The 24011-nt window shown below is 44.9% G+C and overlaps 1 protein-coding gene across 4 annotated transcripts in view; it reads left to right on the top strand.

The window, feature by feature from the left end:
* LOC118363302 (storkhead-box protein 2-like) overlaps positions 1-24011 on the top strand; it is a 100013-nt gene that overhangs the window by 22240 nt on the left and 53762 nt on the right. The window contains exon 1 of one of the 4 annotated variants that reach the window (XM_035744016.2): positions 17477-18034. The exons of the other annotated variants lie outside the window; for them this stretch is intronic. Coding sequence (XP_035599909.1) covers positions 17869-18034 — 166 coding nt within the window. The 5' untranslated portion in view covers positions 17477-17868. Of the gene's footprint in view, positions 1-17476; positions 18035-24011 lie in introns of those variants that run through there. 4 annotated transcript variants of the gene reach the window in all.

The following is a 24011-nucleotide window of genomic DNA, read 5'->3' as shown; positions in this document are numbered from 1 at the left end:
AAGGTAGTGACAGCTTTGGTATTAAATGTACATGATTATCTGGAAGGTAGTGACAGCTTTGGTATTAAATGTACATGATTATCTGGAAGGTAGTGACAGCTTTGGTATTAAATGTACATGATTATCTTTAAAGATGTTCATTGGTGGCTGCTGTGTCCTACTAGGTAGGATGGGGCACCATGAGGGAGTTGGTTTTCCTCAGAGTTCCCTGTGTGCCCCTGAAATCCCTGCTTCCACTCAGGTCCTCTCCCTGAGGACACAACCCCCCCCTGTTATTCCATCTGATCTTCCCACAGTGCTCTCTGCCTGACCGGGGTCAGAGGCCGTGCAGAGGAGGAGAGGAGAGGGGGACCTGCACTCTCTCAGTCCGGGCCTACTAATGGTATGACAGCGTGCAGAGAGCATGAGATCATTTTATTACCCAAACAGTGCTGGAGCTGCATTAAAAACAACTTGGTTGGGGATGAGGGGTTGTATGGAGGGGAGTGGGGGGTTTCGCTGGGGGAGCAGCTAGCTAGCTACCATTTTCAGAGCTCTTTCTGGCGCTAATTTTCAGAGCTCTTTCTCTTTCTGGGAAATGGAACATTGGTCAAATTAGGAAATGGGAGAGCAGCAGCAGCAAAATATTAAATCCAGGAGGGCTGTGGTGATAGGGAGGGGGTGGAGGAGGGCTGTGGTGATAGGGAGGGGGTGGAGGAAGGCTGTGGTGATAGGGAGGGGGTGGAGGAGGGCTGTGGTGATAGGGAGGGGGTGGAGGAAGGCTGTGGTGATAGGGGGGGTGGAGGAGGGCTGTGTGTAGGGATAGGATAGGGAGGGGTGGAGGAGGGCTGTGGTGATAGGGAGGGGTGGAGGAGGCTGTGGTGATAGGGAGGGGGTGGAGGAGGGCTGTGGTGATAGGGAGGGGGTGGAGGAGGGCTGGGGATGGAGGAAGGCTGTGGTGATAGGGAGGGGGTGGGGAGGCTGTGGTGGGAGGGGGTGGAGGAAGGCTGTGGTGATAGGGAGGGGGTGGAGGAAGGCTGTGGTGATAGGGAGGGTGGAGGAGGGCTGTGGTGATAGGGAGGGGTGGAGGAGGGCTGTGGTGATAGGGAGGGTGGAGGAGGAGGGCTGTGGTGATAGGGAGGGGGTGGAGGAGGGCTGTGGTGATAGGGAGGGGGTGGAGGAGGGCTGTGGTGATAGGGAGGGGGTGGAGGAGGGCTGTGGTGATAGGGAGGGGGTGGAGGAGGGCTGTGGTGATAGGGAGGGGGTGGAGGAGGGCTGTGGTGATAGGGAGGGGGTGGAGGAGGGCTGTGGTGATAGGGAGGGGGTGGAGGAGGGCTGTGGTGATAGGGAGGGGAGGAGGGCTGTGGTGATAGGGAGGAGGGCTGTGGGATAGGGAGGGGTGGAGGAAGGCTGTGGTGATAGGGGGGTGGAGGGGCTGTGGATAGGGAGGGCTGTGGTGATAGGGAGGGGGGATAGGGAGGAGGGCTGTGGTGATAGGGAGGGGGTGGAGGAAGGCTGTGGTGATAGGGAGGGGGTGGAGGAGGGCTGTGGTGATAGGGAGGGGGTGGAGGAAGGCTGGGGTAGGGATGGGGTGGAAGGCTGTGGTGATAGGGAGGGGGTGGAGGAGGGCTGTGGTGATAGGGAGGGCTGGGGTGGAGAGGAGGGCTGTGGTGATAGGGAGGGGGTGGAGGGCTGTGGTGATAGGGAGGGGTGGAGGAGGGCTGTGGGTAGGATAGGGGGTGGAGGAAGGCTGGGTGATAGGGAGGGGGTGGAGGGGCTGTGGTGATAGGGGGGTGGAGAAGGGCTGTGGTGATAGTGATAGGGAGGAGGGGTTGGATGGGGTGGAGGAGGGCTGTGGTGATAGGGAGGGGGTGGAGGAGGGCTGTGGTGATAGGGAGGGGGTGGAGGAGGGCTGTGGTGATAGGGAGGGGGTGGAGAAGGACTGTGGTGATAGAAAGGGGGATTGGAGGGGTGGAGGAGGGCTGTGGTGATAGAGAGGGGGATTGGAGGGGCTGGAGTAGGGCTGCAGTGATAGGAAGGGGGTTGGGTGGGGTGGAGGAGGGCTGTGGTGATAGAAATTGGGGGGGTGGAGGAGGGCTGTGGTGATAGAAAGGGGGTGAAGGAGGGCTGTGGTGATAGAAGGGGGGGTGGAGGAGGGCTGTGGTGATAGAAGGGGGGATGGAGGGGGCTGTGGTGTTAGAAGGGGGGTGGAGGAGGGCTGTGGTGTTAGGGGGGGGGGGCTGTGGTGATAGACAGGGGGGGAGGTTGGAGGGGGGAATGGCTGACAATTTAGACCATGTTTGGCTGAGCCTCGAGGAGCGCTGTATGTTATGAGATTCCACTGATAAAAGGCCAAAGTGGTCCAGGTTTATGTGATGGGGAGAAGTCTGCAGGAGCTGTTTGTCCCAGGAGCGTTTCTCAGGTCCTGGGAATGGAGGGGTGGTGGTGTTGGTGGGGGACAGAATATCTCAAACACGCCAAGACCCCAAGGAGAAGAATGATGGGGTGAGAGGGGGGCTGCGGCGGCTGTATCGTTGGCTGCTTACTGGGGTCACATGGTCAGTGTGGCTGTGCATGCCTGTCATCACTAAAAGGCCTGACATAGCACTCCCAGTAACATGAGCCCAAACTAATTCCGGAGGCCCAGGGGTCTGACTGGGAGTTCACCACAGAGCCGCCCCAACTAGGGATGGGTATGAGGAATCGAGGACTCGAACGAACTTCCAAGCTCGATCTTGGTCCAGAGATGACATTTTTTTCAAATACTGTAAACTATTTTGTGGAATGTGCTTTGCGGCTGCCTGAAGGGGAAGTGAAGTTTGGTCATGGAGACGATGTTAATTTACCTTATACCATGGCATTGTTCAATACTCATTTCTGATTGGCTTGAAGGGCATTCAAGAGCGTGCATTATTTCCCTATAATGCATGGTATATCAGCGGGGTAGAATTCAATGGCTATAGTTAATTCTTACTTGTTCTATATTTGCTTTTGAAAACAAAAGTCGAATTGAAAACATTATTGGCAATGTTGAATTCGATTTGCATTATAGCAAGCTAAGACTGATGGTTTGGTTACCAAGGCAACTACTGCAGCTATTTCAGTGGATGTTGTCGAACACATTTCTACCTGCAAATGAACACATTTCTACCTGCAAATGTGTTAAATTATAGCCATGGTATGAAAGGTATAGTCAACTCAGGGCTCAATGTATTCTCTGGAAAATAAAGCAACTCTGTTCCACTTGTTCATTATTTTCCAAAGAATGCATAGCCCTCGTTGATTGGGCCTTACTTGACTATAGTGTTCCATTTGTACATGTGCATTTGCGGGGCACAACAAAAAATAAACTAAGCCAAGCATCACACTCTTCTCCCTAAATTCCCTTTCCCTTTTGTGTCTCATTCACTCAATTGCGCCCGGACCTCTCCCTCCACACATGCGTGCTGAGTGGGCACACAAGCTCCCGTTATGCCAGAAATAAATACCTATACAACATAGCTGATGGGGCACACAAGCTCCCGTTATGCCAGAAATAAATATCTATACAACATAGCTGATGGGGCACACAAGCTCCCGTTATGCCAGAAATAAATACCTATACAACATAGCTGATGGGGCACACAAGCTCCCGTTATGCCAGAAATAAATACCTATACAACATAGCTGATGGGGCACACAAGCTCCCATTATGCCAGAAATAAATACCTATACAACATAGCTGATGGGGCACACAAGCTCCCATTATGCCAGAAATAAATACCTATACAACATAGCTGATGGGGCACACAAGCTCCCGTTATGCCAGAAATAAATACCTATACAACATAGCTGATGGGGCACACAAGCTCCCATTATGCCAGAAATAAATACCTATACAACATAGCTGATGGGGCACACAAGCTCCCGTTATGCCAGAAATAAATACCTATACAACATAGCTGATGGGGCACACAAGCTCCCATTATGCCAGAAATAAATACCTATACAACATAGCTGATGGGGCACACAAGCTCCCGTTATGCCAGAAATAAATACCTATACAACATAGCTGATGGGGCACACAAGCTACATTCCTTGCCAAATGACGAAAGTGTTATCATCAATTCAAAATGGATTGGTTGATTTGAGGTTGGAAAGTACACTACATGACCAAAAGTAGTGGACACCTGCTCTTCAAACAGCTCTATTTAAAATTATAGGCATTAATATGGAGTTGGGCCTCCCTTTGCTGCTATCACAGCCTCCACTATTCTGCCAAGGCTTTCCACTAGATGTTGGAACATTGCTGCGGGGATTTGCTTCCATTCAGCCACAAGAGCATTAGTGAAGTCGGGCACTGATGTTGGACAATTAGGCCTGACTTGCAGTTGGCATTCCAATTTATCCCGAAGGTGTTCAATGGGGTTGAGGTCAGGGCTCTGTGCAGGCCAGTCAAGTTCTTCCACACTGATCTCAACAAATTATTTCTGTATGAACCTTGCTTTGTGCATGGGGGCATTGTCATGCTGAAATAGGAAAAGGCCTTCCCCAAACTGTTGCCACAAAGTTGGAAACAGAATTGATTGGTATGTCATTGTATGCTGTATCTTTTAAGATTTTCCTTCACTGGAACTAAGGGGCCTAGCCAAAACCAAGAAAAACAGCCCCAGACCATTATTCCTCCTCCACCAAACTTTACAATTTGCATTATGCATTCAGGCAGGTAGAGTTCACCTGGCATCTGCCAAACTCCGACTCGTCTGTCGGACTGCCAGATGGTGAAGCGTGATTCATCACTACAGAGAGCGTGTTTCCACTGCTCCAGAGTCCAATGGTGGCGAGCTTTACACCACTCCAGCCGACACTTGGCATTGCACATGAAGATCTTAGGCTTGTGTGCGGCTGCATTTCATGAAGCTCCTGACAAACATTTCTTGTACTGACGTTGCTTCCAAAGGCAATTTGGGACTCGGTAGTGAGTTTTGCAACCGAGGACGGACGATTGTTATGCTCTTTAACACTCGGCGGTCCCATTCAGTGAGCTTGTGTGGCCTACCACTTAGCGGCCGAGTCGTTGTTGCTCCTAGATGTTTCCACTTCACAATAACAGCACTTACAGTTGACCGGGGCAACACTAGCAGGGTAGAAATTTGACGAACTGACTTGTTGGAAAGGCGCCATCATATGACAGTGCCACGTGAAAGTCTCAGTGAACTCTTAATTAAGTAAGGCCATTCTACTGCCAATGTTTGTCTATGGCGATTGCATGTGTAACGGATGTGAAACGGCTAGCTTAGTTAGCGGTGTGCGCTAAATAGCATTTCAATCGGTTACGTCACTTGCTCTGAGACCTTGAAGTAGTAGTTCCCCTTGCTCTGCAAGGGCCGTGGCTCTTGTGGAGCGATGGGTAACGATGCTTTGTGGATGACTGTTGTTGATGTGTGCAGAGGGTCCCTGGTTCGCGCCCGGGTATGGGCGAGGGGACGGTTTAAAAGTATACTGTTACATTGATGCTGTTGACCCGGATTACTGGTTGCTGCGGGAAAAGGAGGAAGGTCAAAAGGGGGGTGAGTGTAACGGATGTGAAACGGCTAGCTTAGTTAGCGGTGTGCGCTAAATAGCATTTCAATCGGTTACGTCACTTGCTCTGAGACCTTGAAGTAGTAGTTCCCCTTGCTCTGCAAGGGCTGCGGCTTTTGTGGAGCGATGGGTAACGATGCTTCGAGGGTGACTGTTGTCGTTGTGTGCAGAGGGTCCCTGGTTCGCGCCCGGGTATGGGCGAGGGGACGGACGTAAAATTGTACTGTTACACATGGCTGTTTGCTCGATTTTATACAGATTTGAGATTTTCTATACCACACCGGGGTATACGGTATTGCCGAATGCGCACAGAAGGGGTATATTTACTTTATCAAAACTATTTAGGCAACAGGGATCTTGATCCAGGAGGGGATTGAATGTCTCTGATGTAACCAAGAAGCTTGATCTTGACATCCAGCCACTTGGCTAGCAGGTTAGCAAACCAAATGCATAACTGGAGCCCTGAGCTGGATATAATTGATTTGATTTCTTATATTTATACTTTTAGTTGTAAGCAGTTGCGTAGCATGCTCCCACTCCCCCCGGGAAATATCGCCCAAGCCTATCGAACAGTCAAAACATTTCAAATGCTCATCCCTAACCCCAACCCCACCACCCCAATATGGATACAATGACTTCAGCAAGGATAACAACATTTATTAAACGAGTGGGTTGATGTTCCTCTTGGCTTGGTGAGTGGTTGAAAACCCACGCAGTTATTTATTACTGGCCCATCCTTTCAGAATACTAATTGGTGTGTACGGCTGCAGTGTTGGGGGGAAGCTGAGGGTGAATGACATTGACCTTAGGCTTGGACAGGTTTTATCATGAGTTTTATCCCTCTGGGGCTCCATAGTGTCTCATTACAAGGAAATGTCATTTAAAACCACGTCTGCTTAGCATCAGCTCAGAGTCAGAGTTAGCCTATAACTCTTGAGGATGGAACGGGAGTAACGGGAGTAACGGGAGTTGCCTCATGGCTCGAAGCCAATCAAATGTTTTCTCTTGATATGAAAAGTGAAAAATCTGTCGGCGCTAGCTAACATTTACTGTTTCTAAATGATTTTTGTAGCACCAGTCTTGAATTTCAGTGGTTATTTTGCCATTTACTGGCCTATGTTTTGATTTTATACAGGTTACAGTGCCTTCAGAAAGTGTTCACACCTCTTTACTTATTCCACGTAAAGTGGGATTAACATGAATTTCATTGTCATTTTTTTGTCGATCTAAACAAAATACTCTGTCAAAGTGGAAGAAAAATTCTAGCATTTGGTAAACAATTATGAAAAATAAAACACTAATATAACTTAACTAGATAAGTATTCAAGATGTTAGATTCACATTTTGGCAGCAAGTCTTTCTGGGTAAGTATCTAAGAGCTTTGCTCACCTCGATTGTGCAACATTTGCCCATTATTCTTTTCCAAAATCTTCAAGCTCTGTCAAGTTGGTTGTTTATCAATACTAAGCTATTTTCAAGTCTTGCCATCGATTATAAAGTCGATTTACACTACCGGTCAAAATCTTTAGAACACCTACTCATTCAAAGGTTTTTCTTTACTTTTACTATTGTCTACATTGTAGAATAATAGTGAAGACATCAAAGCTATTAAATAACTATGAAACATGGAATCATGTAGTAAATAAAAAATTGTTAAGCAAAAATATAGTTTATATATGAGATTCTTCAAATAGCCACCCTTTGCCTTGATGACAGCTTTGCACACTCTTGGCGTTGTCTCAACCAGCTTCACCTGGAATACTTTTCCAAAAGTCTTGAAGGAGTTCCCACATATGCTGAGCACTTATTTGTTGTTTGCTGCTTTTCCTTCACTCTGTGATCCATCACATTCCAAACCATCTCAATTGGGTTGAGGTCGGGGGATTGTGGAGGCCAAGGTCATCTTATGCAGCACTCCATCACTCTCCTTCTTCGTCAAATAGCCCTTACACAACCTGGAGGTGTGTTGGGTCATTGTCCTGTTGAAAAACAAATAATAGTACCACTGAGGAAGTACAGTTCCCGCTCAGCCCAGTCAAAACTGATCGCTGCTCTGGCTTCCCAATGGTGGAACACACTCCCTCACGACGCCAGGACAGCGGAGTCAATCACCACCTTCCGGAGACACCTGAAACCCCACCTCTTTAAGGAATACCTAGGATAGGATAAAGTAATCCTTCTCACCCCCTTAAAAGATTTAGATGCACTATTGTAAAGTGGCTGTTCCACTGGATGTCATAAGGTGAATGCACCAATTTGTAAGTCGCTCTGGATAAGAGCGTCTGCTAAATGACTTAAATGTAATGTAAATGAAAGGCAAACCAGATAGGATGGTGTATCGCTGCAGAATGCTGTGTTAGCCATGCTGGTTAAGTGTGCCTTGAATTCTAAATAAATCACAGTCAGTGTCACCAGCAAAGCACCATCACACCACCACCTCCATGCTTCACGGTGGGAACCACACATGCTGAGATCATCCTTTCATCTACTCTGTGTCTCACAAAGACACAGCGATTGGAACAAAAAATCTCCAGTTTGGACTCCAGACCAAAGTACAAATTTCCACCGGTCTAATGTCCATTGCTCGTGTTTCTTGGCCCAATCAAGTCTCTTCTTTGAAAGGATCGACGCAGGAGATGAGAAGCAGGTACAGGGAGTGAAGGTCTAATAACTGACGGACATGAAACAGAACAGGAACAGCGTCTGGACAGGAACACATAACAACAATTAATGCTAACACAGGGAACATCATCGAGGAACAGACAGATACACAGGGGGAATCAACCACGTGAAGGTGTCCAGGTGAGTCCAATGAGCGTAGCTGCGCGTAATGATCAAATCAAATTTTATTGGTCACATACACATGGTTAGCAGATGTTAATGCGAGTGTAGCAAAATGTTTGTGCTTCTAGTTCCGACAGTGCAATAATATCTAACAAGTAATCTAACACATTTGACTACCTAATACACACAAATTTAAAGGGATGAATATGAACATGTAAATATATGGATGAGCGATGGCCGTGCGGCATAGGCAAGATGCAGTAGATAGAATAGAGTATATACAGTGCCTTGCGAAAGTATTCGGCCCCCTTGAACTTTGCGACCTTTTGCCACATTTCAGGTTTCAAACATAAAGATATAAAACTGTATTTTTTTGTGAAGAATCAACAACAAGTGGGACACAATCATGAAGTGGAACGACATTTATTGGATATTTCAAAAAATTTTAACAAATCAAAAACTGAAAAATTGGGCGTGCAAAATTATTCAGCCCCCTTAAGTTAATACTTTTGCTGCGATTACAGCTGTAAGTCGCTTGGGGTATGTCTCTATCAGTTTTGCACATCGAGAGGTGTGTGAGGTTGGAGAGCTCAGTGAGGTTGGATGGAGAGCATTTGTGAACAGCAGTTTTCAGTTCTTTCCACAGATTCTCGATTGGATTCAGGTCTGGACTTTGACTTGGCCATTCTAACACCTGGATATGTTTATTTTTGAACCATTCCATTGTAGATTTTGCTTTATGTTTTGGATCATTGTTTTGTTGGAAGACAAATCTCCATCCCAGTCTCAGGTCTTTTGCAGACTCCATCAGGTTTTCTTCCAGAATGGTCCTTTATTTGGCTCCATCCATCTTCCCATCAATTTTAACCATCTTCCCTGTCCTTGCTGAAGAAAAGCAGGCCCAAACCATGATGCTGCCACCACCATGTTTGACAGTGGGGATGGTGTCTTCAGGGTGATGAGCTGTGTTGCTTTTACGCCAAACATAACGTTTTGCATTGTTGCCAAAAAGCTCAATTTTGGTTTCATCTGACCAGAGCACCTTCTTCCACATGTTTGGTGTGTCTCCCAGGTGGCTTGTGGCAAACTTTAAACAACACTTTTTATGGATATCTTTAAGAAATGGCTTTCTTCTTGCCACTCTTCCATAAAGGCCAGATTTGTGCAATATACGACTGATTGTTGTCCTATGGACAGAGTCTCCCACCTCAGCTGTAGATCTCTGCAGTTCATCCAGAGTGATCATGGGCCTCTTGGCTGCATCTCTGATCAGTCTTCTCCTTGTATGAGCTGAAAGTTTAGAGGGATGGCCAGGTCTTGTTAGATTTGCAGTGGTCTGATACTCCTTCCATTTCAATATTATCGCTTGCACAGTGCTCCTTGGGATGTTTAAAGCTTGGGAAATCTTTTTGTATCCAAATCCTGCTTTAAACTTCTTCACAACAGTATCTTGGACCTGCCTGGTGTGTTCCTTGTTCTTCATGATGCTCTCTACGCTTTTAACGGACCTCTGAGACTATCACAGTGCAGGTGCATTTATACGGAGACTTGATTACACACAGGTGGATTGTATTTATCATCATTAGTCATTTAGGTCAACATTGGCTCATTCAGAGATCCTCACTGAACTTCTGGAGAGAGTTTGCTGCACTGAAAGTAAAGGGGCTGAATAATTTTGCACGCCCAATTTTTCAGTTTTTGATTTGTTAAAAAAGTTTGAAATATCCAATAAATGTCGTTCCACTTCATGATTGTGTCCCACTTGTTGTTGATTCTTCACCAAAAAATACAGTTTTATATCTTTATGTTTGAAGCCTGAAATGTGGCAAAAGGTCGCAAAGTTCAAGGGGGCCGAATACTTTCGCAAGGCACTGTATATACATACATACATACATACATACATACATACATACATACATACATACATACATACATACATACATACATACATACAGTTGAAGTCAGAGGTTTATTTACACTTAGGTTGGAGTCATTAAAACTTGTTTTTCAATCACTCCACAAATTTCTTCTTAACAAACTATAGTTTTGGCAACTCGGTTAGGACATCTACTTTGTGCATGGCACAAGTCATTTGTCCAACAATTGTTTACATACAGTGAATTATAAGTGAAATAATCTGTATCACAATTTCAGTGGGTCAGAAGTTTACATACACTAAGTTGACTGTGCCTTTTAAACAGCTTGGAAAATTCCAGAATATTATGTCATGGCTTTAGACACTTCTGATAGGCTTATTGACATAATTTGTGAAGCACGTGGGTTGCAGCATGTTGTGGGGGTGCTTTGCTGCAGGGGGGACTGGTGAACTTCACAAAATAGATGGCATCATGAGGAAAGGAAAATTATGTGGATATATTGAAGCAACATCTCAACACATCAGTCATGAAGTTAAAGCTTGGTCGTTAATGGGACTTCCAAATGGACAATGACCCCAAGCACACTTCCAAAGTTGTGGCAAAATGGCTTAAGGACAGCAAAGTCAAGGTATTCAGTCAAGGTATTGGCCAAAATTCACCCAACTTATTGTCGGAAGCTTGTGGAAGGCCACCTGAAACGTTTGACCCAAGTGAAACAATTTAAAGGCAATCCTACCAAATACTAATTGAGTGTATGAAAACATCTGACCCACTGGGAATGTGATGAAAGAATGTGATAAAAGAAATAAAAAGCTGAATTAAATCATCCTCTCTACTATTATTCTGACATTTCACATTCTTAAAATAAAGTAGTGATCCTAACTAACCTAAGACTAAATGTCAGGAATTGTGAAAAACTGAGTTTAAATGTATTTGACTTTGGTGTATGTAATCTTCTGACTTCAACTGTATGAGACGAGTAATGTAGGATGTGTAGACAATGATTAAAGTGGTGTTATTTAAAGTGACTAGTGATACCTTTATTAAATCCATGTATTACATTTATTTAAGTGGCCAGAGATTTGAATCTGTATGTTGGCAGCAGCCTTTCTATGTTAGTGATGGCTGTTTAACAGTCCGATGGCTTTGAGATGGATGCTGTTTTTCAGTCTCTCGATCCCCGCTTTGATGCACCTGTACTGACCTTGCCTTCTGGATGATAGCGGGGTGAACAGGCAGTGGCTCGGGTGGTTGCTGTCCTTGATGATCTTTTTGGCCTTCCTGTGACATCGGGTGCTGTAGGTGTCCTGGAGGGCAGCTAGTTTTCCCCCGGTGATGCGTTGTGCAGACCTCACTACCCTCTGGAGAGCCTTGCGATTGTGGGCGGAGCAGTTGCTGTACCAGGCTGTGATACAGCCCGACAGGATTCTATCGATTGTGCATCTGTAAAAGTTTGTGAGTGTTTTAGCTGACATGCCCCATTTCTTCAGCCTCCTGAGGTTGAAGTGGCGCTGTTGCGCTTTTTTCACCACGATGTCTGTGAGGGTGGACCATTTCAGTGTGTCCGTGATGTGTACGCCGAGGAACTTAACTTTCCACCTTCTCCACAATTGTCCCGTCGATGTGGATGGGGGGATGCTCCCTCTGCTGTTTCCTGAAGTCCACAATCATCTCCTTTGTTTTGTTGACGTTGAGTGAGAGGTTATTTTCCTGACACCACACTCCGAGGGCCCTCACCTCCTCCCTGTAGGCCGTCTGATGTTGACAGGTGCGTGTAAAGACGGGTAGCCTGACGCCCTCGAGCTCTAGGAAGGGGGAGCAGGCGTGACATTCTTCTTATTGGTGTCCTTTAGTAGTGGTTTCTTTGCAGCAATTCGACCATGAAGGCCTGATTCACACAGTCTTCTCTGAACAGTTGATGTTGAGATGTGTCTGTTACTTGAACTCTGTGAAGAATTTTTTTGGGATGCAATTTCTGAGGCTGGCAACTCTAATGAACTTATCCTTTGCAGCAGAAGTACCTCTGGGTCTTCCTTTCCTGTGGCGGTCCTCATGAGAGCCAGTTTCATCGTAGCGCTTGATGGTTTTTTCAACTGCACTTGAAGAAACTTTCAAAGTTCTTGAAATTTTCCATATTGACTGTCCTTCATGTCTTAAAGTAATGATGGACTGTCATTTCTCTTTGCTTATTTGAGCTGTTCTTGCCATAAAATGGACTTGGTCTTTTATCAAATAGGGCTATTTTCTGTAACCCCCCTACGTTGTCACAACATTGGCTCAAATGCATTAAAGGAGGAAAGAAATTCCACAAATTAACTTTTAACGAGGCACACCTGTTAATTGAAATGGATTCCAGGTGACTACCTCATGAAGCTGGTCGAGAGTGTGCAAAGCTGTCATCAAGGCAAAGGTTGGCTATTTGTTTACTACATGATTCAATATGTGTTATTTCATAGTTTTGAAGTCTTCACTATTATTCTATGTGGACAATAGTAAAAAAAATAAGAAAAACTCTGGTATGAGTAGGTGTGTCCAAACTTTTGATTGGTGGTGTATGTCAAAACTGTAACTAGGCCACTCAGGAACATTCAGTGTTGTCTTGGTAAACAACTCCAGTGTATATTTCCAACTCCAGTGTATATTTGTTTTTGGTTATTGTCCTGCTGAAATGTACATGTGTCTATTGGAAAGCAGACTGAGCCAGGTTTTCCTCTAAGATTTTGCTTGTGCTTAGCTCTATTCCATTTATTTGTATCATAAAAAACTCTGTAGTCGTTGCCAATGACAAGCATACCCATCACATGATGCAGCCAGCACTATGCGTACTCAGTGATGTGTTGTGTTGGATTTACCCCAAACATAACGCTTTCTATATTCAGGAATGAAGTTAATTTCTTTGCCACATTCTTTGCAGTTTTACTTAAGTGCCTTATTACAACAGGATGCATGTTTTAATATAATTGATTCTGTACAGGCTTCCTTCTTTTCACTCTGTCATTTAGGTTAGTATTGTGGAGTAACTACAATATTGTTGATCCATCCTCAATTTTTTCCTATCACTGCCACTAAACTCTAACTGTTTTAAAGTCACCATTGACCTCATGGTGAAATCACTGGGCGGTTTCCTTCATCTCTGGCAACTGAGTTAGGAAGATGCCTGTCTTTGTAGTGTAATTAATTACTTCACCATGGTCAAATGGATATTCAATGTCTGCTTTTATAAAATAAAAAAATACCGTCTACCAATGTGCCCTTCTTTGTGAGGCATTGGAAAACCTTGCTGTTTTTTTGTTGAATCTATGTTTGAAATTCACTGCTCGACTGAGGGACCTTTACAGATACTTTTTATGTGTGAGGTACAGAGATGAAGTACTCGTAAAAAAAAACAGTTTATTAATCAAATGTATTTAGCCCTTCTTAGATCGGCTGATATCTCAATGTGCTGTACAGAAACCCAGCCTAAAACCCCAAACAGCAAGCAATGCAGGTGTAGAAGCACGGTGGCTCGGAAACACTCCCTAGAAAGGCCAGAACCTAGGAAGAAACCTAGAGAGGAACCAGGCTATGAGGGGTGGCCAGTCCTCTTCTGGCTGTGCCAGGTGGATATTATAACAGAACATGGCCAAGATGTTCAAATGTTCATAAATGACCAGCATGGTCAAATAATAATAATCACAGTAGTAGTCGAGGGTGCGACAGGTCAGCACCTACGGAGTAAATGTTAGTTGGCTTTTCAAAGCCGATCATTGAGAGTATCTCTACCGCTCCTGCTGTCTCTAGAGAGTTGAAAACAGCAGGTCTGGGACAGGAAGCACATCCGGTGAACAGGTCAGGGTTCCTTAGCCGCAGGCAGAACAGTTAAAACTGGAGCAGCAGCACGGCCAGGTGGACTGGGGACAGCAAGGAGTCATCAAGGACATCAACCACCCGAACCACTGCCTGTTCACCCCGCTATCATCCAGAAGGCGAGGTCAGTACAGGTGCATCAAAGCTGGGACCGAGAGACTGAAAAACAGCTTCTATCCATCAGACTGTTAAACAGCCACCACTAACATTGAGTGGCTGCTGCCAACACACTGTCATTGACACTGACCCAACTCCAGCCATTTTAATCATGGGAAATGATGTAAATATATCACTAGCCACTTTAAACAATGCTACCTTATATAATGTTACTTACCCTACATTATTCATCTCATATGCATATACTGTACTCTACATCATCGACTGCATCCTTATGTAATACATGTATCACTAGCCACTTTAACTATGCCACTTTGTTTACTTTGTCTACACACTCATCTCATATGTATATACTGTACTCGATACCATCTACTGTATGCTGCTCTGTACCATCACTCATTCATATATCCTTATGTACATATTCCTTATCCCCTTACACTGTGTATAAGACAGTAGTTTTGGAATTGTTAGTTAGATTACTTGTTGGTTATCACTGCATTGTCGGAACTAGAAGCACAAGCATTTCGCTACACTCGCATTAACATCTGCTAACCATGTGTATGTGACAAATAAAATTTGATTTGAAAATTTGATTTGATTTGATGCCAGGTAGTCCTGAGGCATGGTCCTAGGGCTCAGGTCCTCCGAGAGAGAGACACTGTTATGCAACATATTATGTGACTTGTTAAGAAAATGTTTACTCCTGAACATATTTAGGATTGCTATAAAAAGGGGTTGAATATATGTTGACTCAAGACATTTCACATTTTCCTTTTTAATGAATTTGTCAACATTTTGAAGAACATAATTCTACTTTGACATTATGGGGTATTGTGTGTGTGTAGGCCAGTGGGGGATTTAAAAAAGATTTTTTCACCATTTTAAGTTTGGGCTGTAACAGAACAAAATGTGGAAAAAGTCAAGGGCTGTGAATACTTTCTGAACACACTGTATTTTGATTCTTCCTTTAATCTGTGACTGTTCTTTTGGCTGTGGCTAAGTCAGTCACATTATTGTCCAGCTGGGCCATTCCTACAGAGGAAATATGGTGGAGAAGTTGTCTTTATTCCCAAACAGTGGACTCTGACCTCATCTTCATTGGACAAATTAGAGAATGAGATGAATGGTTGACTCAGAGTAGGGCTGGACGATATGGCTTAAAAATCATATCGGAATTGTTTTCTAACATATGGGCGATTCACGATATAGATCAACATTTTTGCATGTTTTTGCTTTACAGGCATTTGGAATATCGCGTAACAAACATCAATTAAAATTAATTCAATATATTGCCCACTTCTAGCGCAGAGAGGAATATACCATTTCTCATGTTTCTTCAGTGGATTTCAATGAAACACAGACTATCCTGAAATCCAGGCGAACTCTGAAGTACCTCTTGCCCTGCCTGCACTTTATGTGAACATACGTGAACACAGTGCACTTTAGTGCATCTTGATTTATATTTAATGTATGTAGAATTTGTCTCCTGCCTCTCGCTAGCTGTCATCATATTCCTGATGTGGAGAGCTTGTGGAGCGGAGGTGTTCTGCTCTCACTCTGAGCTGGTAGGCTGGCTGGAGTCTGTCTGGATGGAAACAAACGCCATCTCTGAGAGACAACCCATCGTCCTGAGGATGAGATATACTGATCAAGCTCACAGAGACTGGGAGAGAGAAACGAGGGAGAGCGAAACGAGGGAGAGAGAAACGAGGGAGGGCGAAACGAGGGAGAGAGAAACGAGGGAGAGAGAAACGAGAGAGAGGCTCCAATTCTTCCAGCCAGCCCACTCCACTCCCTGCCGCCTTGCTGTCGTGGAATTATCTCTCAAACTCTCATTCCTGAGGAATTGCTACTGCAGCTGTTGGACTGAATCCTAACGAGTGAGTGGAAATCATGGGGACCCTGCGGATGACCCTGAGCAGAGGAGGGAGGATAGGAAGAAGAGGTGGAACGAGAGCTCACAGAGTGAAGAGAAGGCAAAAGCAGCAGGACAGTGTCTTTTAGCAGGAGCAGCCGATAAGAGTTTTCTTTCTCCTTCTGAGGTGGAAGAGGTTAAAACTTGAGGCAGAGTTTCTATAAATTGGACAGCTTTGTATGTAAATAACCATCCAGCTCTTCACTCATAGGCTGGGCTGGGAGCCAGGTGGGCTGTGGGAGCCTAAAGGGAGTTTCAACATTGAAATGCAAAGCCTGACAGGATCAGTGAGTCTAACTCAAGACAGCTCCTCCATTGGCATGGGACAGGGGGGCTGACTGACTTGCTTCCTGCTCCCCCCTCCCTCCCTGCCTCCCTCCCCCCTCCCTGCCTCCCTCCCTCCCCCCTCCCTGGCTCCCCTACCCACTCCTCTTCCAGAGCAGCCGTATCTGTGAGCAGAGTAGACGTTCAGGACAACAACACAGCCGGCAAGCGAGCGGCAGAGAGAGAGAGCGAGAGAGAGAGAGCTGTAAAGGAGAGCGAGAGACTGCTTTAAGAGAGAGAGCTGTAAAGGAGAGCGAGAGACTGCTTTAAGAGAGAGAGCTGTAAAGGAGAGCGAGAGACTGCTTTAAGAGAGAGGGAGAGAGAGAGCTGTAAAGGAGAGCGAGAGACTGCTTTGAGAGAGGGAGAGAGAGAGCTGTAAAGGAGAGCGAGAGACTGCTTTAAGAGAGAGCGAGGGAGAGCGAGAGACTGCTTTAAGAGAGAGCGAGGGAGAGAGACTGCCGCACTGAGGGTTGGAGGAGAAAAACAGGAATACAAAGGAAAGGAGAAAGTCATTGCTTTCTGCTCATACACACTGGCTGGGTGGTTTTCTTCCCTGCGCGCCCGTGTGTTTTTCTTATCCTCGCTCATATGTATCAAGCTCCCATCCTCCATCATCCATCCACACACGCGCAGACAGAGCATAGATACGCTCGCTCACTACACACCCTTTCTGAAGGAGAGAGAGCTGTGGCCGTGGATGGACCAGTTTTAAAAGGGGATCGCCTGCTACTGATGAAGAAGCGTTTATTTTTTTGCACTTTTGCTTCACAGATTTCCCTGATTGGATTTTGATTAGAGGAGAGGAGGGTTGGGGATTTGTTTGTTCATGTGCTGTTTGGCTTGGCGCAGGGCCCACGGCACGGCACAGAGCTTCCCGTCCTTTTCTCTGGGAGTCCAGGGAGACGGTGAGTGACACTGGCTCTGGACAGCCCTCCCCTGGCTGCAGATCTCATCTGTTTGGCCTCTTTTGTGTTCGCGGCTCGTGGTTAGCCAAGCCCTCCCTCACGCACTGAATTGAGCTATTGTCTGGATTTCGGGGTCTCTCACGCTGCCCCACTACCCCGACCCCCAGTGTTCGTTTGTCTCTGGTCACGCTGAAGCTGGAGGCTGGAAGCCTGGATTAATGGCAGACGGAGGAAGGTAATGCATCGCTGGACGCTGCCTCTGCTTTTGGATCACTCAAGGAAAAGGAACGAGACCTTCCCACAGCATTCAGCCAAGCAGCTAGCGTTACCACGGTTTGTCTGTGAGATCGTGCCGTGAGTTTGTGTGTGTGTGTGTGTGTGTGTGGCAGGGAGAGAGACGGAGGGAGAGTAATAGTATTCCAGTGATCTAGCTGCCTGCTTCCATGTCTCCAGCCTGACCTGGGCTGAGGTGTAGCCCTCCCTCAGGGTGGATGTGGGGACGGGGGTATCAACAACCCTCAGGAGGTCAGCCTAGCCCTCCCTCCCTCCCTGCCTCCCCATGAAGAAGACACAGAGCACCACCCTGCGTCGGGCCTGGCCCAGCTCAGATTTCTCGGACCGGGCCTCGGAACGCACCCGGTCCCGCAGCGAGAAGGACTACCGCCTTCACAAACACTACCCCCCTCAGTACATCTGCCAGTCCCCCCGGGGCTACATGACATCAGGTGGGTCTGTCAGTCTCTGCTCTGCTCCGTCGACATGGAGCTAGCTACTACGGCTCATTCTGTGTGTGTGTTGCTGTTTGTACTGTAGTAAGGTGTGATGATGTTGACATTTTTCCAGGCGAGGTACTTGTTTGTCTTGAAATATGTCAACCTATTATTTGCTTTACAAATTACAATGTGTCTCTGTTAGTATAGATGGACCCAGCAATATTACATGATGACATCACTGTATTTTTACCACCATGATTTTTCATGATAGTATCTTAACGGCTGAACATCAGTCTGGAATGGTAGCATTGTGTCAAAAAGCTGAGTTTAGTTGGTATGATTCAGCAGGCTGATCAGATCTAGAGTTGAATCAGACAGTGCAGAGGCCTTTGTCTGAATCTTGGCTGATGACAAACAATTGGACCGGGCAGGACCAGGGTCAGATGACACCAGCTAAACATGCTTGTAATGCTTGGGAAACAGCATTTAAAATGCAGGCAATCACCTGTGCCAGAGAGAAAATAGCCTACAATATGCAAGGGATATTTTAACCATAATGTTTCATTGTTGGTTAAACAGCTCATTTTGATAATGAAAAGAGAGAGAGAGAGGGGGCCCTATTGGCCTTGTCTGATTAATATTCAGCAGTAGGCCTCGTTCATGTAGCTTATCAAAGGAAAGAGACAACCTCCCGCGTTTCTTTTCAGCAGAAGATGTAGTCCCCCTGCTAACCACAAACCCCAGAATGCATTGCCACTCTACAACGCACAGTGCCAGGATGTTCTGTTTTGTTTCCTCCATCCTAATAATTTTTTAAGCGTGCCTAACCTCAGAGTTGATTTAATTACTTCTTGTTAATGTGGGGAGCAGAGCTGACACAAACCGATGGAGCTGGGATGTATGTTAGGGGGCCTGAGAATGTCTCCAATCAGTTTGCTTAGGCAGAGAAAAGGAGAGCCTGAGTATTTTCAGCCTGAACGAGCCCATAGAAAAAGGCTGAATGAGGACCGCCAAGACTTACATTGATTCAAGGCCTCTTCAAGTTTCCTAGCAACACAGCGGGTCAGAGGGTAAATGGCCATGGCCATTATTGGAAATGAATATGAATTGGAGGAAAAAGACCTCAAATTAGAATACATGCCCGGGGAGACAGAGCCAGAACCATTTCTGCTCAATTTTGTTGGTCGAGGGTTTTCTGTGTGCGTCAGCAGTGGACAGTCTGAGAGCCAGCAGCTACAGTAGCTTTTCAAATAGGAAGAATAGGCTTACACAATACAACATCCTGGCAGCTGAGCTACATGATGCAACTCGACAAAGTAAACAATAACAAGAGAATATTCACGCATATTAAACGAATAGGACCCTGTGTTTTGGTTAATCATGTCTCATAACCTGGATTTTAAACTTTATTTTAAACTTTTTCCAGAAATGACGATTGAAAGCAATTGTCTGAGGACGGTCCTGGACCATCTTACATAAAAAAGAAAAGGAGACAATTTGATGAAAAAGCTTTAAATAAAGGTTCAAATCCAGGTCATGTGACATGACTAGCCAAAACACAGGGCTCTACAAAGGAATAATACATGATCATATATATGAATTTCAGCCATTTGGCAGAGTAACCACGACTAAACTATTCCTTTGCGTATGAGAGCATCATATGAACCAGTGGTGGTAAGAAGCCGGTGGATTGTAGTAAGGGGCTGACTTATGGCCTTAACCATAGACCTTGTCTCACAGGCTACAGCAGCATTAGAGGGTCAGTCACAATCACAGGCATTGTTTAGAGATAAACACCCTCCGCTTTGGGCTTCGTCCCACATGGCTCCCTATTCCCTATATAGTGCACTGCTTTTGAGCAGGGCTTATAAGGCTCTGGTCAGAAGTACAGCTCTATGTAGGGTGTAGGGTGTCCTTTTGGACGTAGCCTTCGTGGCCAGAGGGGGAGCTGCAGCTAAGCTGGACCTTGTGCTCAGTCTTAATGTTCTCTAATGTCATTAGTTCTCTCATGGGTTTTACATGGGGACAAAATATCTGGTTCTGATAGTATCATGGTTCTCCATCCCAAAGCTCAAAGATTCCTGGGCAGTTGATTGGTTTGGTGCATGAATATTGGCTTGTTCCCTGGCCTTTCACTGCAAAGTAGAGGTCGACCGATTATGATTTTTCAACCCCGATACCGATTATTGGAGGACCCAAAAAAGAAGATACCGATTAACTGAAGGAACTGAATGAACACTTATTTTAACTTAATATAATACATCAATAAAATCTATTTATCCTCAAATAAATAATGAAACATGTTCAATTTGGTTTAAATAATGCAAAAAACGAAGTGTTGGAGTAGAAAGTAAAAGTGCAATATGTGCCATGTAAAAAACCTAACGTTTAAGTTCCTTGCTCAGAACATGAGAACATATGAAAGCTGGTGGTTCCTTTTAACATGAGTCTTCAATATTCCCAGGTAAGACGTTTTAGGTTGTGGTTATTATAGGAATTATAGGACTATTTATCTCTATAACATTTGTATTTCATATACCTTTGACTATTGGATGTTCTTATAGGCACTCTAGTATTGCCAGTGTAACTTCCATCCCTCTCCTCGCTCCTACTTCGGCTCGAACCAGGAACACAACGACAACAGCCACCCTCGAAGCAGCGTTACCCATGCAGAGCAAGGGGAACAACTACTCCAAGTCTCAGATCGAGTGAGGTTTGAAACACTATTAGCGCGCACCACGCTAACTAGCTAGCCATTTCACATCGGTTACACCAGCCTAAACTCGGGAGTTGATAGGCTTGAAGTCATAAACAGCGCAATGGAGCAGCTGGCAAAACACACGAAAGTGCTGTTTGAATGAATGCTTACGAGCCTGCTGGTGCCTTCCATCGCACAGTCAGACTGCTCTCTCAAATCATACACTTAGTTATAACATAATAACACACAGAAATACGAGCCTTAGGTCATTAATATGGTCGTATCCGGAAACTATCATCTCGAAAACAAGACGTTTATTCTTTCAGTGAAATACGGAACTGTTCTGTATTTTATCTAACGGGTGGCATCCATTAGTCTAAATATTCCTGTTACATTGCACAACCTTCAATGTTATGTCATAATTACGTAAAATTCTGGCAAATTAGTTCGCAAAGAGCCAGGCGGCCCAAACTGTTGCATATAACCTGACTCTGCGTGAAATGAATACAAGAGAAATTACACAATTTCACCTGGTTAATATTGCCTGCTAACCTGGATTTATTTTAGCTAAATATGCAGGTTTAAAAATATATACTTCTGTGTATTGATTTTAAGAAAGGCATTGGTGTTTATGGTTAGGTACACGTTGGAGCAACGACAGTCCTTTTCGCAAATGTGCACTGCATCGATTATATGCAACGCAGGACACGCTAGATTAACTATTAATATCATCAGTCATGTGTAGTTATAACTAGTGATTATGATTGATTAAGTTTAATGCTAGCTAGCAACTTACCTTGGCTTCTTACTGCATTCACGTAACAGGCAGGCTCCTAGTGAGGCAGGTGGTTAGAGCGTTAGACTAGTTAACTGTAAGGTTGCAAGATTGAATCCCCGAGCTGACAAGGTAAAAATCTGTCGTTCTGCCCCTGAACAAGGCAGTTAACCCACCGTTCCTTGGCCGTCATTGAAAGTAAGAATGTGTTCTTAACTGACTTGTCTAGTTAAATAAAGGTGTACATTTTTTTTTTATAAATAAAAAATAGGCATAATCGGCGTCCAAAAATACCGATTGTTATGAAAACTTGAAATCGGCCCTAATTAATCGGCCATTCCGATTAATCGGTCAAGCTCTACTGCAAAGAACATAAACAATTCAAGTAAATGCATTTGTCATTGCTACGTAAACTATGAACATTCCACAGGCAGAAATGCATCCCAAGCTTTTATTGTGTGTCAGCTGAATTCAGCTTGAAGGGGAAAATTAGAACATGAACCCGAAGACTGAGGAAGTCAGAGTTTCCTTCCTTAGGTGAGACAGCCAGGTGAGATAGGAAGGAGCTATCATTCAACATTACATTGTACAGAAAGACTATGGGGCATTTTTGGATGTTGTCCCAAATCCATTAGCGAAATTGTGTGTCTGTCTCTGTGGGTGTATGTGGCAGACATTCACTACATGACCAAAAGTATGTGGACACGTGCTCATCGAACATCTCATTCCAAAATCATGGGCATTAATACGGAGTTGGTCCCCCCTTTGCTGATATAATAGCCTCCACTCTTCTGGGAAGGGAAATATTCAGTAAGACCATTCTACTGTCAATGTTTGTCTATGGAGATTGCATGGCTGTGTGCTCGATTCTATACACCTGTCAGCAAAGGGTGTGGCTGAAATAGCCGGATCGCACTCATTTGAAGGGGTGTCCACATACTGCTGTATATATACTGTACAGTATGTCCTTGTCTCTGACCTGTATGTGTCTAGTGTAGAAGATAACCACAAAGGAAAAGCTGCCTGTCTTTTAAGCCTCCTCTTTCCTCATGGTTTTTAAACCTCCCCTATCCTCATGGTTTTAAGCCTCCTCTTTCCTCATGGTTTTAAACCTCCCCTATCCTCATGGTTTTAAGCCTCCTCTATCCTCATGGTTTTTAAACCTCTCCTATCCTCATGGTTTTAAGCCTCCTCTTTCCTCATGGTTTTAAACCTCCCCTATCCTCTTGGTTTTAAGCCTCCTCTTTCCTCATGGTTTTAAACCTCCCCTATCCTCATGGTTTTAAGCCTCTTTCCTCATGGTTTTAAGCCTCCCCTATCCTCATGGATTTAAGCCTCTTTCCTCATGGTTTTTAAACCTCCCCTATCCTCATGGTTTTAAGCCTCCTCTTTCCTTGTGGTTTTAAGCCTCCTCTTTCCTCATGGTTTTGTAAAGTAAACTTTTGACTGTGGGGAGAGCTTTTAAGAGCACTTGGCAAGTAAATGCCTCCCAATCCTTACACGGAACCCAAACTGGCTGTGCGCATGCGCCATTGTGCATAAATGTATTTTGTCCCCCCCACACCAAACACGATCACGAAATGCAGGTTAAAATATCAAAACCAACTCTGAACCAATTACATTAATTTGGGGACAGGTCGAAAAGCATTAAACATTTATGGCAATTTGGCTAGCTAGCTTGCACTTGCTATCTAATTTGTCCTATGTAGCTAGGTTGCTGTAGATAGCTAATTTGTCCTGGGATATAAACATTGAGTTGTTATTTTACCTGAAATGCACAAGGTCCCCTACTCCGATAATTAATCCACACATAAAACGGTCAACCGAATCGTTTCTAGTCATCTTTCCTCCTTCCAGGCCTTTTCTTCTTTTCTTTGAACTTATATGGTGATTGGCATCTAAACTTTCATAGTATTACCACGACGACCGACAACACAGTTTGCCTTTCAATCACCTACATAGGTATAGCCAATGAGGAGATGGCACGTGGGTATCTGCTTCTGCAAACCAATGAGGAGATGGGAGAGGCAGGACTTGCAGCGCGATCTGCATCACAAATAGAACTGACTTCTACTTTAGTCCTTGGCAACACAGACGCTCGCAAGCAGAGTGGGTGCAATAATTAAATAATATAGATTTCAAAATTGATTTTGCAACGCTCGCACACGCGACGCGAGCAGTGTAGTCTGTGGGCTAGTGTGTAACGTTGATGTCTGCCAAAGGAAATCTACTACATGTAGTCCGAGAAACAGGAAAGATAGGGTGATATGATACCGCTTTAAGATGGGTAATGTTCCCAAGCTCCTGTTTTAGTCATTACATTGTTTTGAAATGTATTCAACTTGGAGAGAAGAATCTACCCGCAGTACTCTGCTAGATATTATGGCCAACAGGTAGTGGTTTAGAGTGTTCGGACAGTAACCCATAGGTTGCTACTACGAATCCCCGAGCCGACAAGGTAAAAAATATATATTGATGTGCCCTTGAGGCACTTAACCCTAATTGCTCCAAGGTTG

Source organism: Oncorhynchus keta, chromosome 30, assembly GCF_023373465.1.
Source record: "Oncorhynchus keta strain PuntledgeMale-10-30-2019 chromosome 30, Oket_V2, whole genome shotgun sequence".
NCBI classification, from domain to species: Eukaryota; Metazoa; Chordata; class Actinopteri; order Salmoniformes; family Salmonidae; genus Oncorhynchus; species Oncorhynchus keta.
This window is presented reverse-complemented; position numbering and strand designations above follow the sequence as displayed.